This window comes from Lissotriton helveticus, chromosome 10 (genome assembly GCF_964261635.1).
Source record: "Lissotriton helveticus chromosome 10, aLisHel1.1, whole genome shotgun sequence".
Taxonomy (NCBI): Eukaryota; Metazoa; Chordata; class Amphibia; order Caudata; family Salamandridae; genus Lissotriton; species Lissotriton helveticus.
In genome coordinates, this window is record NC_136071.1 from 16,964,746 (window position 1) to 16,978,417 (window position 13,672).

Below are 13,672 nucleotides of genomic sequence, written 5' to 3' on the forward strand. Positions count from 1 at the left end.
TTCCCTTTCTGTACCTTTCCTGCCTGTTTTTGCATCTCACTTGCCGCTTTCTGTACTTATCTTGCTTCTTTCTACACATCTGTTGCTTCTTTCAGCTATTCTCGTGCCTCTTTGTGCACTTTTCTTGCCTGTTTCTGCACATCTCTTGCCTCTTTTTGCACCTCTGTTGGCTCTTTCTGCACCTCAGTTGCTCCTTTCCAAACTCCTCTTTCCTCTTTCCCTGCTGCTTCATTCTGCACTTTCCATGCTTCTTTCTGCACCTGTCTTGCTTCTTTCTGGACCCCTGTTGTCTCTTTCTGCACGTCTGTTGCCTCTTTCTGCACGTCTGTTGCCTCTTTCTTCAACTCATGTGCTTCTTTCTACACTCGTCTCCCCTCTTTCTGTAACTTTCCTGCCTGTTTTTGCATCTCACTTGCCTCTTTCTGCACTTTTCTTGCTTCTTTCTACACCTCTTTTGCTTCTTTCAGCAATTCTCTGCCTCTTTCCGCACTTCTCTTGCTTGTTTCTGCACCTCCTTTGCAAATTTCTGTATCCGTCGTGCCTCTTTCTGCACCCACTTCCCTATTTATCCACCTCTTTTGCTTCTTTCTGCACTTCTCTTGCTTCTTTCAGAACAGCGCTTGCTTCTTTCTACACCTCTGTTCCTTCTTTCAGGAATTCTCTTGCCTCTTTCTGCACTTGTCTTCCTTCTTTTTGCACCCCTCTTGCCTCTTTTTACACCTCTGTTGGTTCATTCTGCACTGCTCTTGCATCTTTCTGCACGTCTGTTGCCACTTTCTGCACCTCATGTGCTTCTTTCTACACTCGTCTCCCCTCTTTCTGTAACTTTCCTGCCTGTTTTTGCATCTCACTTGCCTCTTTCTGCACTTTTCTTGCTTCTTTCTACACCTCTTTTGCTTCTTTCAGCAATTCTCTGCCTCTTTCCGCACTTCTCTTGCTTCTTTCTACACCTCTGTTCCTTCTTTCAGGAATTCTCTTGCCTTTTTCTGCACTTGTCTTCCTTCTTTTTGCACCCCTCTTGCCTCTTTTTACACCTCTGTTGGTTCATTCTGCACTGCTCTTGCATCTTTCTGCGCGTCAATTGCCTCTTCCTGCACTTCTATTGCTTCTTTCTACACCTCTGTTGCTTCTTTCAGCAATTCGCTTGCCTCTTTCTGCACCTCTTTTGCAGATTTCTGTTTCCCTCTTTCCTATTTCTGCACCTCTGACTTAGAGGTAGTTTAAATCCCCCTCCCTATTATGTACTAGGGCCTTACAGAGGAGGTCATGCCAATGACACAGGTACCCCAACCCATAGTGTACCCTCGTGTATGTAGGTGTTTCACTTATACAAATGGCTACGTTTACCTTTGTGAATTAGGCCCTGAGTCTTTGTCCCCTTGTACACTTTTGTCTGCTTTGTCCTCCCAAAATGTCACAAAGGCTGCTTACTTAGCTGTAGCAAACATCACAGCACTTGTAATTGTGATCCCTGTGCAAACAGGTGTTTGTGAAAACATCACAATTTAATGGTTCACTTGTAAAAAATAAAACTGTTAGTGAGCTAGGAATGCACTACCGATAATGACTGCATTTATTTTGAATCAAAAGTACAAAGTACAGTGAATTTGTCAATCACTGGAATGCATACAAATGCACCGTGTGTGCGAGCCTTCCAAGACGTAAGCATGAGATTGTGAAAAAGTAGATCTGACTTCACATATGGCCAGCACTCAGTGGAGAGTGTAGAGCACGTTTTCAAAATGGAGGATTCTGAACACAATTCAGATGTTACAAGTACCTTTATTGTATGGCTGTAAACAAATATAGAGTTTTCACATCTCTTTACCTCCAGCAGATCCTCCACAGTACCACACACGCACTCGCACACACTCCACATACACACACACAAATACTCATACACAAACACTCACACACGTGCACACACTCGCAACATAGTAATATTGGCCCAAGCAATGCTAGAAGCGGAGGTGAACTTTGCACAGGGCGGCACGTGTTCACAAGGAGGTGTACTTTTCACAAGATGGAAACTGGTGCTCCTTCAGCAGTGCACTTTAGAGTACACCCACTAGGAAATCCTCTTCCACAGATGGATACTATCACAAGGAAGAGCACTTGTTCACCAGAAGGGCTGTTCGCACACTTATGCGAGGGAAGGCACAGTTTTACACAGCGATATGCACACCTGCCCACCTTAACCCTGATAGGACAACCATACCTAGACATTCTACACACCACCAATATCCCTCAGGATGGCTATTGTGTAGCCAATCAGAGCCCCCCTTTGTACCCATGCTTCCCACTGTGTGTGGTCATCCAATGGATACTTCATGGGTCCACCACTTGACGTAGATGTTCGAATGGTGGAGATGACCCAAACCCGTTCTAACAGGACAAGCTACTGCGAAGAGCTGAATAAAAACATGGACGCTGGTGTGTCAGTTCCTTAGAGCAGCTTATCACAAGCAGTTCCCTCTGAGTGACCTTTCACAACATACAAGGACTGGTTCATACCATTCAGTATTGATCTTGCCAGTTGTGGGCCCCAAATTAAGTCTTACTTTGAAATCCTTTTGGCAGGAAAGGTGTGCATTTTATAAAACAAAAATAACATGACATGGCTTGCTCTCCCACCCCACCTGCATGGGCATCTGGTCCTTCTCTCCTAAAGATCCCCCCAAGATCTGAGAGGGTGAGAGGTTGAGCGAGGGCTGCCGTTGGATGTCACCCCACAAGAAGGACCTTCAGATGGAAGCCGCAGGAGACGTTCTTCTGTGCAGTCTCTTTCATTCATCAGGAACCACATCTCTTAAAGGGGAACCCCACAAAGAGGGTGGGAGGCAGAGGTGGGGGAGAGAAGCCACAGGTAGGGAGAGAAGGGCTGGTACACAGAATGGGAGCCAGTGGGGGCGGGGTTGGCCAGGCGTCGCCGGCCGTAGACAGCATGCAGACAGGTGTCACCACGAGCTCATGCATGAACATAGCGTCTGACAGGGAGCCCTCAAGGCGGGGCTGCTCCATTGTCAAGTCTTCTTCTTCCTCCTGTCGGGGAAGACAAAAATAGGGATTAGTAAGTCCTTCCGGTGTCAGTAAATAAAGAACCAAGCTGGAACCCCACAAAGACCTAAAACAACCCCCACGCCCCTTAGAAACAGAGCAGGAATTGTACAGTGACTCCATGGAATCACCAAATCTTAATACCAAAAAGCACCAAACACCCTTCTTCAGAGGGAGCAAAATGAAAAAGATGCAGTGGAACCTGCGGTAAATAAACTCACAACTGCTTCTGGATGAGACTACATGTTGTATAGTAACAGCACAAGCAAACCAAGCCTGAATGCCCCGGCAGGAACAGTACGAAACACCCCACTAGGTTCAGCATGGACCAACACTTAACAAAGTGATTTCCCAACCACTCCCCCATACAGTTAAACAATGAGCTGCCCCGTTGATGTCATCATGGAATGAACCAACACTGATTGACATGACTGCTCAACCCACATCAGAGGGGCAAACAACGAGATGCCCAAGAGGTATCATCATTGCATGAATCAAGACTGTACTGACTTCTTAACCTCCACAGCCCCCTAGAGAGGCAAGCAATGAGATGCCCTATTGATGTCATCATGGGATGAACCAACACTGGACACAGTAATTCCCTAAACCCTCATCAGACAGGTAAACAATGGAATACCCCACTGATGTCATCATGGAATGAACCAACACTGAACACAGTGACTCCCCAACCCCTCCTCAGACAGGTAAACAATGGAATACTCAATTGATGTCATGGAATGAACCAACACTGAGCACAGTAATTCCCTTACCCCTCCTCAGACAGGTAAACAATGGAATACTCCATTGATGTCATCATGGGATGAACCAACACTGATTGACATGACTGCTCAACCCACATCAGAGGGGCAAACAACAAGATACCCAAGAGGTATCATCATTGTATGAATCAAGACTGAACAGACTTCTCAACCTCCACAGTCCCCAAGAGAGGCAAACAATGAGATGCCCTATTGATGTCATCATGGAATGAACCAACACTGAACACAGTGACTCCTCAACCCCTCCTCAGACAGGTGAACAATGGAATACCCCATTGATGTCATCATGGAATGTACCAACACTGATTGCCATGACTGCTCAACCCCCATCAGAGGGGCAAACAATGAGATACCCTAGAGGTGTCATTGCATGAATCAAGACTGAACTGTCTTCCCAACCTCCACAGCCCCCTAGAAAGGCAAACAATGAGATGCCCCATTGATGTCATCATGGAAGAAACCAACACTGAACACAGTGACTCCTCAACCCCTCCTCAGACAGGTAAACAATGGAATACCCAATTGATGTCATTATGTAATGAACCAATACTGAACACAGTGACTCCTCAAGCCCTCCTCAGACACGTAAACAATTGATGTCATCATGGAATGTACCAACACTGACCCACATGATTCCTCAACTTCCCACAGAGAGACAAACACTGACATGCCCTAGAAGTATCCTCATGGACTGAACACTGACCTCCAAGACATCTCAACATCTGCAGCACCCCTGAGAGGCGAGCAAGGAAATGTCCCACGGGTGTCACCATAGAACTAACAGAGAATGACATGACTCCTCAACATCCCCTGGATGAGCAAACCATGAGATTTCCTAGAGTTGTCATCATGGTATGAATTAATACTGAACACTATGACTTCTCAGCCTCCACAGCCCCCCCAGACAGGTAAACAATGAGTCACCCACTGATGGTATGTCATGGAATACACCAACACTGGTGGCCACAGTGCTGTTGCATAGAGTGATGGAGTGCGCTCTCGTGAGAGAGTGAGGACACTCTTTGTGGAATCACAACCCTCAGGATGTCTCTGCCTCACTAGTTGGTGTCTGTCTGCCATTGCACATCCTCATAACTATCCATCCACCGGGCAGACGGCGGTGGCTCTCCATCAGGTGAGTACTTGTTTCTTCTCTAAAGCTGCTGCACCACACATCTGAGGACTCGCTCTGTGGGAGACGCTGAAGGGGAGAATCCACCCAATCCACCTGTTGGGTGATTGTTTTTCCACCACCAAAAATGGGCGCCCAGATCCTAGTGTCCCTTACACGTGTGAACTGTTTTGCAGCACTTTAGTCACTTCGCACTTTCCATGGTGATCTTTCACAGAGGGAGCAGTGCCACAGGAACCCTGCAGCGGGCCCCGCAGTGCGTAGAGGAGGCTCCACCGTGGGTTGGCACAGCAGGTGGGTAGAGTGGGTTCACCTGGTGGAAGAGGCACCCTCCATTTCACACTGCATAGGGCATGTGCGTGGCCCGAGTCATGGATGGACAAGCAGACGCCCATCACCAAAACCCACCATCCTCTAAAGCAGGTGATGAATGAATGAAATGAAGGAACTTTTAAAGCACAGTGAATGCCAGAGGCGTCTTGGCACTGTCATCCGTCCCATTCAGGAACAATCCATCAATCAAGGGGCTTGTAAAGCGTGACTACTCACCCGCAAGGGTCTCACGGTGCTGCGTTACTCCTTTGCCAGCCAGAGCAGAGGGCACCTACAGCAATGCCAGTCCTCTGCCTGATTGTAACCTCCTTGTATAGAGGCCAACACAAGACTGAGTTCCACTTTGAGACCCCTTCCATATCGACTCAGTCTGCGGCAGGAGAGCATACGAACAAACACAGGAAGTACTCACCTCCCATCAACGTCTCGTGCGCTACTCTCCGGTGGACGCCTCCGCCGGTGCCTCCTCGACATCCGCACTGTGGCCCATCTTGGAAATATGGCGTAAGAAGGACGTGGCGTTGAAGGCGCGCTGCAACAAAGAAAGGAGAGATATTCAAGGAATTGTCCTTGTTACAGTTGGACTGACAGGCAGTGTGAGTGCTTTAAGGCGGCTTTTGGGTTGCTGACCACCTTCCCAAGATTGTCTCTCCGACATAGGAATGTAGAAACATTGTGCATGCACTAGACGGCGGAATTCCTGGTGCAGGCGCCAAGTGTGACTGTCTCTGTGCCGATGCTAGGCGGCCAAGCTGTCTCTTTTCTACCCTTCCCGCAGAAGTCTGTGTTGCGGAAGTCTGTGTTGCGGAAGTCTGTGTTCTAGTGTTGGGTTGATATCACATAGAGAGGCATGATTGAGCTATTGTGAGCTGGTGCTTCTTGTGATGTGAGGAAAAGTTTAATAAAGGGACAGGAGGGGGAGGAGTCTTCCTAAGTGACCTCTTGCGACAGAGACAGCTTCAGCCTTCCTTCCGTGAGACGTCTGAGAATACCCTTGCTCACTTTGCCACTGGATGCAAGCTAGCCTGACTGATAAGGGGTGTTACCACGAAGCCGGTCCCATGTTGCGTGTTTCCGGTCCAGGGAAGACATGGCTTGGCAGTTCGGGCTGCACTGTTCCCATGAGGCACAGGGTCAGACTGATTTGCATGTGGCCATGTCTGAACTGGGGTGGCTGAGTGAACTAAAGAATGGTGATGGATTAAACCCAGATCAGTTGACTGGGGGTGAGTGTCTGAAAAGTTTCAGCGCTCCGTCCATCATCTCCTTATATTTGCTTTGTTCGCCCTAAGTGTGGCAGGGTATGCCCAGACATGTGTCCCTTGCTCACTTTGCCACTGGATTCAAGCTAGCCTGGTTGATGAGGGGTGTTACCCCAAAACCAATCCCAGGATGCTTATTTCTAGTCCAGAGACGACTTGGCTTGGCAGTTCGGGCTGGACTGTTCCCGTGAGGCACAGGGTCAGACTGATTTGCATTTAGCTGTGACTGAACTGGGGTGGCAGAGTTAGCTAAAACGATGATGTTTCAACCCAGACCTGTGACTGGGGGTGAGTGTTTGAAAGGTTTCAGTGCTTCGTCCGTCATCTCCTTGCGTTTGCTTAATAAATAAATATACTCGTACCATCTCAATATTTTGGTTGTCAGTATTTTTGCTGTGTTATTATGGTAACATATTAAAGCCTGCGTGTTATGTCATGTAATTATCCACAGGACATGTTGTCTTCCTTCCACCCTCTAAAGACAGCGTGCCTCCTTGGATCAATATTACACATTTTATTCAATTCATATTTATCTGGAACATCATTGTTGTCTCCTAGAGCACTTGAAAGCCTTCACTGCCTTCCTCTCTCATGTAAGGTCTCAGTTGACTTGGGATAAAGGGGCACATGCATCAACCTATTTAGGAAGTGCAAACGGTGCGAATCGGTAAATTCGGCCATTTGCACTTCCTAAATACGTTTTTGGGATGCATCAAACTCTATTTCAGAATTCGCAATTTTTTGCATTTCTAAAAAAATGCGAATGCATTTAAGGAATCGCATTTGTGCGATTCCTTAAATGCAATGCATCAATTTTTAAAAAAATGCAAATTTTGAAATTGGAAGTGCAAATTAACACGAGGTTGACCCTCGTGTTAATTTGCGAAAATCTTTCAAAATGCAAAAAAATGCATTTTTTACACTGTCATGTTACAGACACACATGTCCTTAGGACATGTGTGTGTGAAACATGCATTTTCAAATGCATTTCAGGGGTGCAGGGGGAGGTCCTTTGGACCCCCCCTGCACCCTTGGAATGCATCAACAAATTGCGAATTTGGAAATGCCTTCCCATTGACTCCTATGGGCCTTTTGGCCCATAGGAATCAATGGGAATTGCGAAAATGCACTTAGGAATTCGCTATTTATTTGGAATTCGGTAAAAAATTCGATTTTTACCGAATCCCAAATAAATAGCCAAAAAAATGATGCATACCATTTTGCAATTCTTAATTTGCGATTCGGTAATTTTCGCAAATTAAGAATGGCAAAATCGTACAATGATGCATGTGCCCCAAAGTCCCCTAGAATGCTCTGGGGACCCTAACTTCTCACATCTCGCTCCAACCAGGACACTTTACTCAAAATAAGCGACAAACAGTGTTCAGCAATGGCCACCAGGCCAATGATTACAGAGACAGCGTGGCCATCTCTCATTTTACACACAGGAGGGTAGGTGGCCCTTCCACCACCTCCAACCCCTTCCGGATCCTTCAGCGGGTCATCAAGGGCAGACATAGAGAGTCCATCAGGGCCCCAGCCACGTATACCACTGTGGGTGATGACCACGACCCAAGAGATCACGGAACCCACGCCCCCTGGCACTTCTATGCTGCTCCCCCACCTACCTTCCAGTGCCCCCCCATGCACTCCCTTTCACACTCACCTTCCACTGGGTTCGTGCGAAGTTCTTCTGGATCTGTTCACTGACGGATCCGTGGATGTCCCTCTCGAGAGCGGTGTCACCAGAGATCCTGTGGAGAGAGAGGTGAAAGGGCAGATCACGCCAACCATGTGTGCCCAGGGGCAGGGCAGTGCCCTCTGCACCTGCAGGTGGACAACACCTGAATCCATCTCACCAAACTACCAGATCATAATGGTTTGTAAAAGGAAAGCCCGGCCTAGAGCAAGGTGCCTCCAGCGGCTGAGACTCCTCTTTTCCCGTCAGCGATGCCTTCGAGGTCCCTCCTGCGATCACTTGGCGCTATCAATGCTTTTATGCCTCGGTCGTTCGTAATACTGCGTCTCCTCCTATAAGAATCATGATTAAGCCTGATTTGTGGTGCCTGAGGCTTGATGGTAGAGGGGCGCTTACGGTATTATGGATTCAACAACATAAATTTACAGACCCCTCTCCCGGGGTGTCGCATCGCAACTCTTTGGATGGACCATGGGATGTCCTCTATTGGAAGGAAGCGTTTATGGTGGGGACACAGGTAGTGGAGAGAACCTGACCCCTGGTCCATCCGTAGAGGTGACATGCTAGACCCGAGAAAGATGGGTCTTCGGGCATGCGGATCTACTCACTTGACCCCTGAGAACGATGGGTCTTCGGGCATATGGATCTACTCACTTGACCCCTGATAAAGATGGGTCTTCGGGCATGTGGATCTACTAACTTGACCCCTGAGAACGATGGGTCTTCGGGCATGTGGATCTACTCACTTGACCCCGGAGAAAGATGGGTCTTCGGGCATGTGGATCTACTCACTTGACCCCTGAGAAAGATGGGTCTTTGGGCATGCGGATCTACTCACTTGACCCCTGAGAACGATGGGTCTTCGGGCATGTGGATCTACTCACTTGACCCCTGAGAAAGATGGGTCTTCGGGCATGTGGATCTGCTCACTTGACCCCTGAGAAAGATGGGTCTTCGGGCATGTGGATCTACTCACTTGACCCCTGAGAACGATGGGTCTTCGGGCATATGGATCTACTCACTTCACCCCTGAGAAAGATGGGTCTTCGGGCATGCAGATCTACTCACTTGACCCCTGAGAAAGATGGGTCTTCGGGCATGTGGATCTACTCACTTGACCCCTGAGAACGATGGGTCTTCGGGCATGTGGATCTGCTCACTTGACTCCGGAGAACGATGAGTCTTCCGGCATGTGGATCTACTCACTTGACCCCTGAAAACGATGGGTCTTCGGGCATGTGGATCTACTCACTTGACCCCTGAGAACGATGGGTCTTCGGGTATGTGGATCTACTCACTTGACCCCTGAGAAAGATGGGTCTTCGGGCATGTGGATCTACTCACTTGACCCCATAGAAAGTTTGGGTCTTCGGGCATGTGGATATACTCACTTGACCCCTGAGAAAGATGCGTCTTCGGGCATGTGGATCTACTCACTTGACCCCAGAGAAAGATGGGTCTTCGGGCATGTGGATCTACTCACTTGACCCCTGAGAAAGATGGGTCTTCGGGCATGTGGATCTACTCACTTGACCCCGGAGAACGATGGGTCTTCGGGCATGCGGATCTACTCACTTGACCCCTGAGAAAGATGGGTCTTCGGGCATGTGGATCTACTCACTTGACCCCTAAGAAAGATGGGTCTTCGGGCATGTGGATCTACTCACTTGATCCCTGAGAACGATGGGTGTTCGGGCATGTGGATCTACTCACTTGACCCCTGAGAAAGATGGGTCTTCGGGCATGTGGATCTACTCACTTGACCCCTGAGAAAGATGCGTCTTTGGGCATGTGGATCTACTCACTTGACCCCAGAGAAAGATGGGTCTTTGGGCATGTGGATCTACTCACTTGACCCCGGAGAACGATGGGTCTTCGGGCATGCGGATCTACTCACTTGACCCCTGAGAAAGATGGGTCTTCGGGCATGTGGATCTACTCACTTGACCCCTAAGAAAGATGGGTCTTCGGGCATGTGGATCTACTCACTTGACCCCTGAGAACGATGGGTCTTCGGGCATGTGGATCTACTCACTTGACCCCTGATAAAGATGGGTCTTCGGGAATGTGGATCTACTCACTTGACCCCTGAGAACGATAGGGCTTCGGGCATGTGGACCTACTCACTTGACCCCTGAGAAAGATGGGTCTTTGGGCATGTGGACCTACTCACTTGACCCCTGAGAAAGATGGGTCTTCAGTCATGTGGATCTACTCACTTGACCCCTGAGAAAGATTGGTCTTCGGGCATGTGGATCTACTCACTTGACCCCTGAGAAAGATGGGTCATCGGGCATGTGGATCTACTCACTTGACCCCTGAGAAAGATGGGTCTTCAGTCATGCGGGTCTACTCACTTGACCTCTGAGAAAGATGAGTCTTCGGGCATGTGGGTCTACTCACTTGACCCCTGAAAATGATGGGTCTTCGGGCATGTGGAACTGCTCACTTGACCCCGGAGAACGATGAGTCTTCGGGCATGTGGATCTACTCACTTGACCCCTGAGAAAGATGGGTCTTCGGGCATGTGGATCTACTCACTTGACCCCTGAGAAAGATGGGTCTTCAGGCATGTGGATCTACTCACTTGACCCCAGAGAAAGATGGGTCTTCAGGCATGTGGATCTACTCACTTGACCTCTGAGAAAGATGGGTCTTCGGGCATGCGGATCTACTCACTTGACCCCTGGGAAAGATGGGTCTTTGGGCATGTGGATCTGCTCACTTGACCCCTGAGAACGATATGTCTTCGGGCATGTGGAGCTACTCACTTGACCCCTGAGAAAGATGGGTCTTCAGTCATGCGGATCTACGCACTTGACCTCTGAGAAAGATGAGTCTTCGGGCATGTGGATCTACTCAGTTGACCCCTGGAAAGATGGGTCTTCGGGCATGCGGATCTACGCACTTGACCTCTGAGAAAGATGAGTCTTCGGGCATGTGGATCTACTCAGTTGACCCCTGGAAAGATGAGTCTTCGGGCATGCGGATCTACGCACTTGACCTCTGAGAAAGATGAGTCTTCGGGCATGTGGATCCACTCACTTGACCCCTGGGAAAGATGGGTCTTCAGGCATGTGGATCTACTCACTTGACCCCTGAGAAAGATGGGTCTTCAGGCATGCGGATCTACTCACTTGACCCCAGAGAAAGATGGGTCTTCGGGCATGTGGACCTACTCACTTGACCCCTGGGAAAGATGGGTCTTCAGGCATGTGGAGCTACTCACTTGACCCCTGAGAAAGATGGGTCTTCAGGCATGTGGATCTACTCACTTGACCCCTAAGAAAGATGGGTCTTCAGGCATGCGGATCTACGCACTTGACCTCTGAGAAAGATGAGTCTTCGGGCATGTGGATCTGCTCACTTGACCCCTAAGAAAGATGGGTCTTCGGGCATGCGGATCTACGCACTTGACCCCTGAGAAAGATGAGTCTTCGGGCATGTGGATCTACTCACTTGACCCCTAAGAAAGATGGGTCTTCGGGCATGTGGATCTACTCACTTGACCCCTGAGAAAGATGAGTCTTCGGGCATGTGGATCTACTCACTTGACCCCGGAGAAAGATGCGTCTTTGGGCATGCAGATCTACTCACTTGACCCCTAAGAAAGATGGGTCTTCAGGCATGTGGATCTACTCACTTGACCCCTAAGAAAGATGGGTCTTCAGGCATGTGGACCTACTCACTTGACCCCAGAGAAAGATGGGTCTTCGGGCATGTGGATCTACTCACTTTACCCCTGAGAAAGATGGGTCTTCGGGCATGCGGATCTACTCACTTGACCCCTGGGAAAGATGGGTCTTCAGGCATGTGGATCTACTCACTTGACCCCTAAGAAAGATGGGTCTTCAGGCATGCGGATCTACGCACTTGACCTCTGAGAAAGATGAGTCTTCGGGCATGCGGATCTACGCACTTGACCTCTGAGAAAGATGAGTCTTCGGGCATGCGGATCTACTCACTTGACCCCTGGGAAAGATGGGTCTTCAGGCATGTGGATCTACTCACTTGACCCCTAAGAAAGATGGGTCTTCGGGCATGTGGATCTACTCACTTGACCCCTGAGAAAGATGGGTCTTCAGTCATGTGGATCTACTCACTTGACCCCAGAGAAAGATGGGTCTTCGGGCATGTGGATCTACCCACTTGACCTCTGAGAAAGATGGGTCTTCGGGCATGTGGATCTACTCACTTGACCCCTGAGAAAGATGGGTCTTCGGGCATGTGGATCTACTCACTTGACCCCTGAGAAAGATGGGTCTTCGGGCATGTGGATCTACTCACTTGACCCCTGAGAAAGATGGGTCTTCGGGCATGTGGATCTACTCACTTGACCCCAGAGAAAGATGGGTCTTCGGGCATGTGGATCTACCCACTTGACCTCTGAGAAAGATGGGTCTTCGGGCATGTGGATCTACTCACTTGACCCCAGAGAAAGATGGGTCTTCGGGCATGTGGATCTACTCACTTGACCTCTGAGAAAGATGGGTCTTCGGGCATGTGGATCTATTCACTTGACCCCTGAGAAAGATGGGTCTTCGGGCATGTGGATTTGCTCACTTGACCCCTGAGAAAGATGAGTCTTCGGGCATGTGGATCTACTCACTTGACCCCTGAGAACGATGGGTCTTCGGGCATGTGAATCTACTCACTTGACCCCTGATAAAGATGGGTCTTCGGGAATGTGGATCTACTCACTTGACCCCTGAGAACGATAGGGCTTCGGGCATGTGGACCTACTCACTTGACCCCTGAGAAAGATGGGTCTTTGGGCATGTGGACCTACTCACTTGACCCCTGAGAAAGATGGGTCTTCAGTCATGTGGATCTACTCACTTGACCCCTGAGAAAGATTGGTCTTCGGGCATGTGGATCTACTCACTTGACCCCTGAGAAAGATGGGTCATCGGGCATGTGGATCTACTCACTTGACCCCTGAGAAAGATGGGTCTTCAGTCATGCGGGTCTACTCACTTGACCTCTGAGAAAGATGAGTCTTCGGGCATGTGGGTCTACTCACTTGACCCCTGAGAATGATGGGTCTTCGGGCATGTGGATCTGCTCACTTGACCCCGGAGAACGATGAGTCTTCGGGCATGTGGAGCTACTCACTTGACCCCTGAGAAAGATGGGTCTTCGGGCATGTGGATCTACTCACTTGACCTCTGAGAAAGATGGGTCTTCGGGCATGTGGATCTACTCACTTGACCCCAGAGAAAGATGGGTCTTCGGGCATGTGGATCTACTCACTTGACCTCTGAGAAAGATGGGTCTTCGGGCATGTGGATCTACCCACTTGACCTCTGAGAAAGATGGGTCTTCGGGCATGTGGATCTACTCACTTGACCCCAGAGAAAGATGGGTCTTCGGGCATGTGGATCTACTCACTTGACCTCTGAGAAAGATG

At 49.2% G+C, this 13,672-nt stretch overlaps 1 protein-coding gene across 1 annotated transcript in view; it reads right to left on the bottom strand.

The window, feature by feature from the left end:
- Positions 1–1,766: 1,766 nt before the first annotated feature.
- The window catches only part of PNCK (pregnancy up-regulated nonubiquitous CaM kinase), a 121,922-nt gene continuing 110,016 nt past the window's right edge, over positions 1,767–13,672 (bottom strand). Inside the window, exons 9-11 of the mRNA XM_078664573.1 lie at positions 8,230–8,317; positions 5,714–5,833; positions 1,767–3,042 (exon numbers count right to left, since the gene is read on the bottom strand). Coding sequence (XP_078520699.1) covers positions 5,735–5,833; positions 8,230–8,317 — 187 coding nt within the window. The 3' untranslated portion in view covers positions 1,767–3,042; positions 5,714–5,734. The remainder of the gene's footprint in view (positions 3,043–5,713; positions 5,834–8,229; positions 8,318–13,672) is intronic.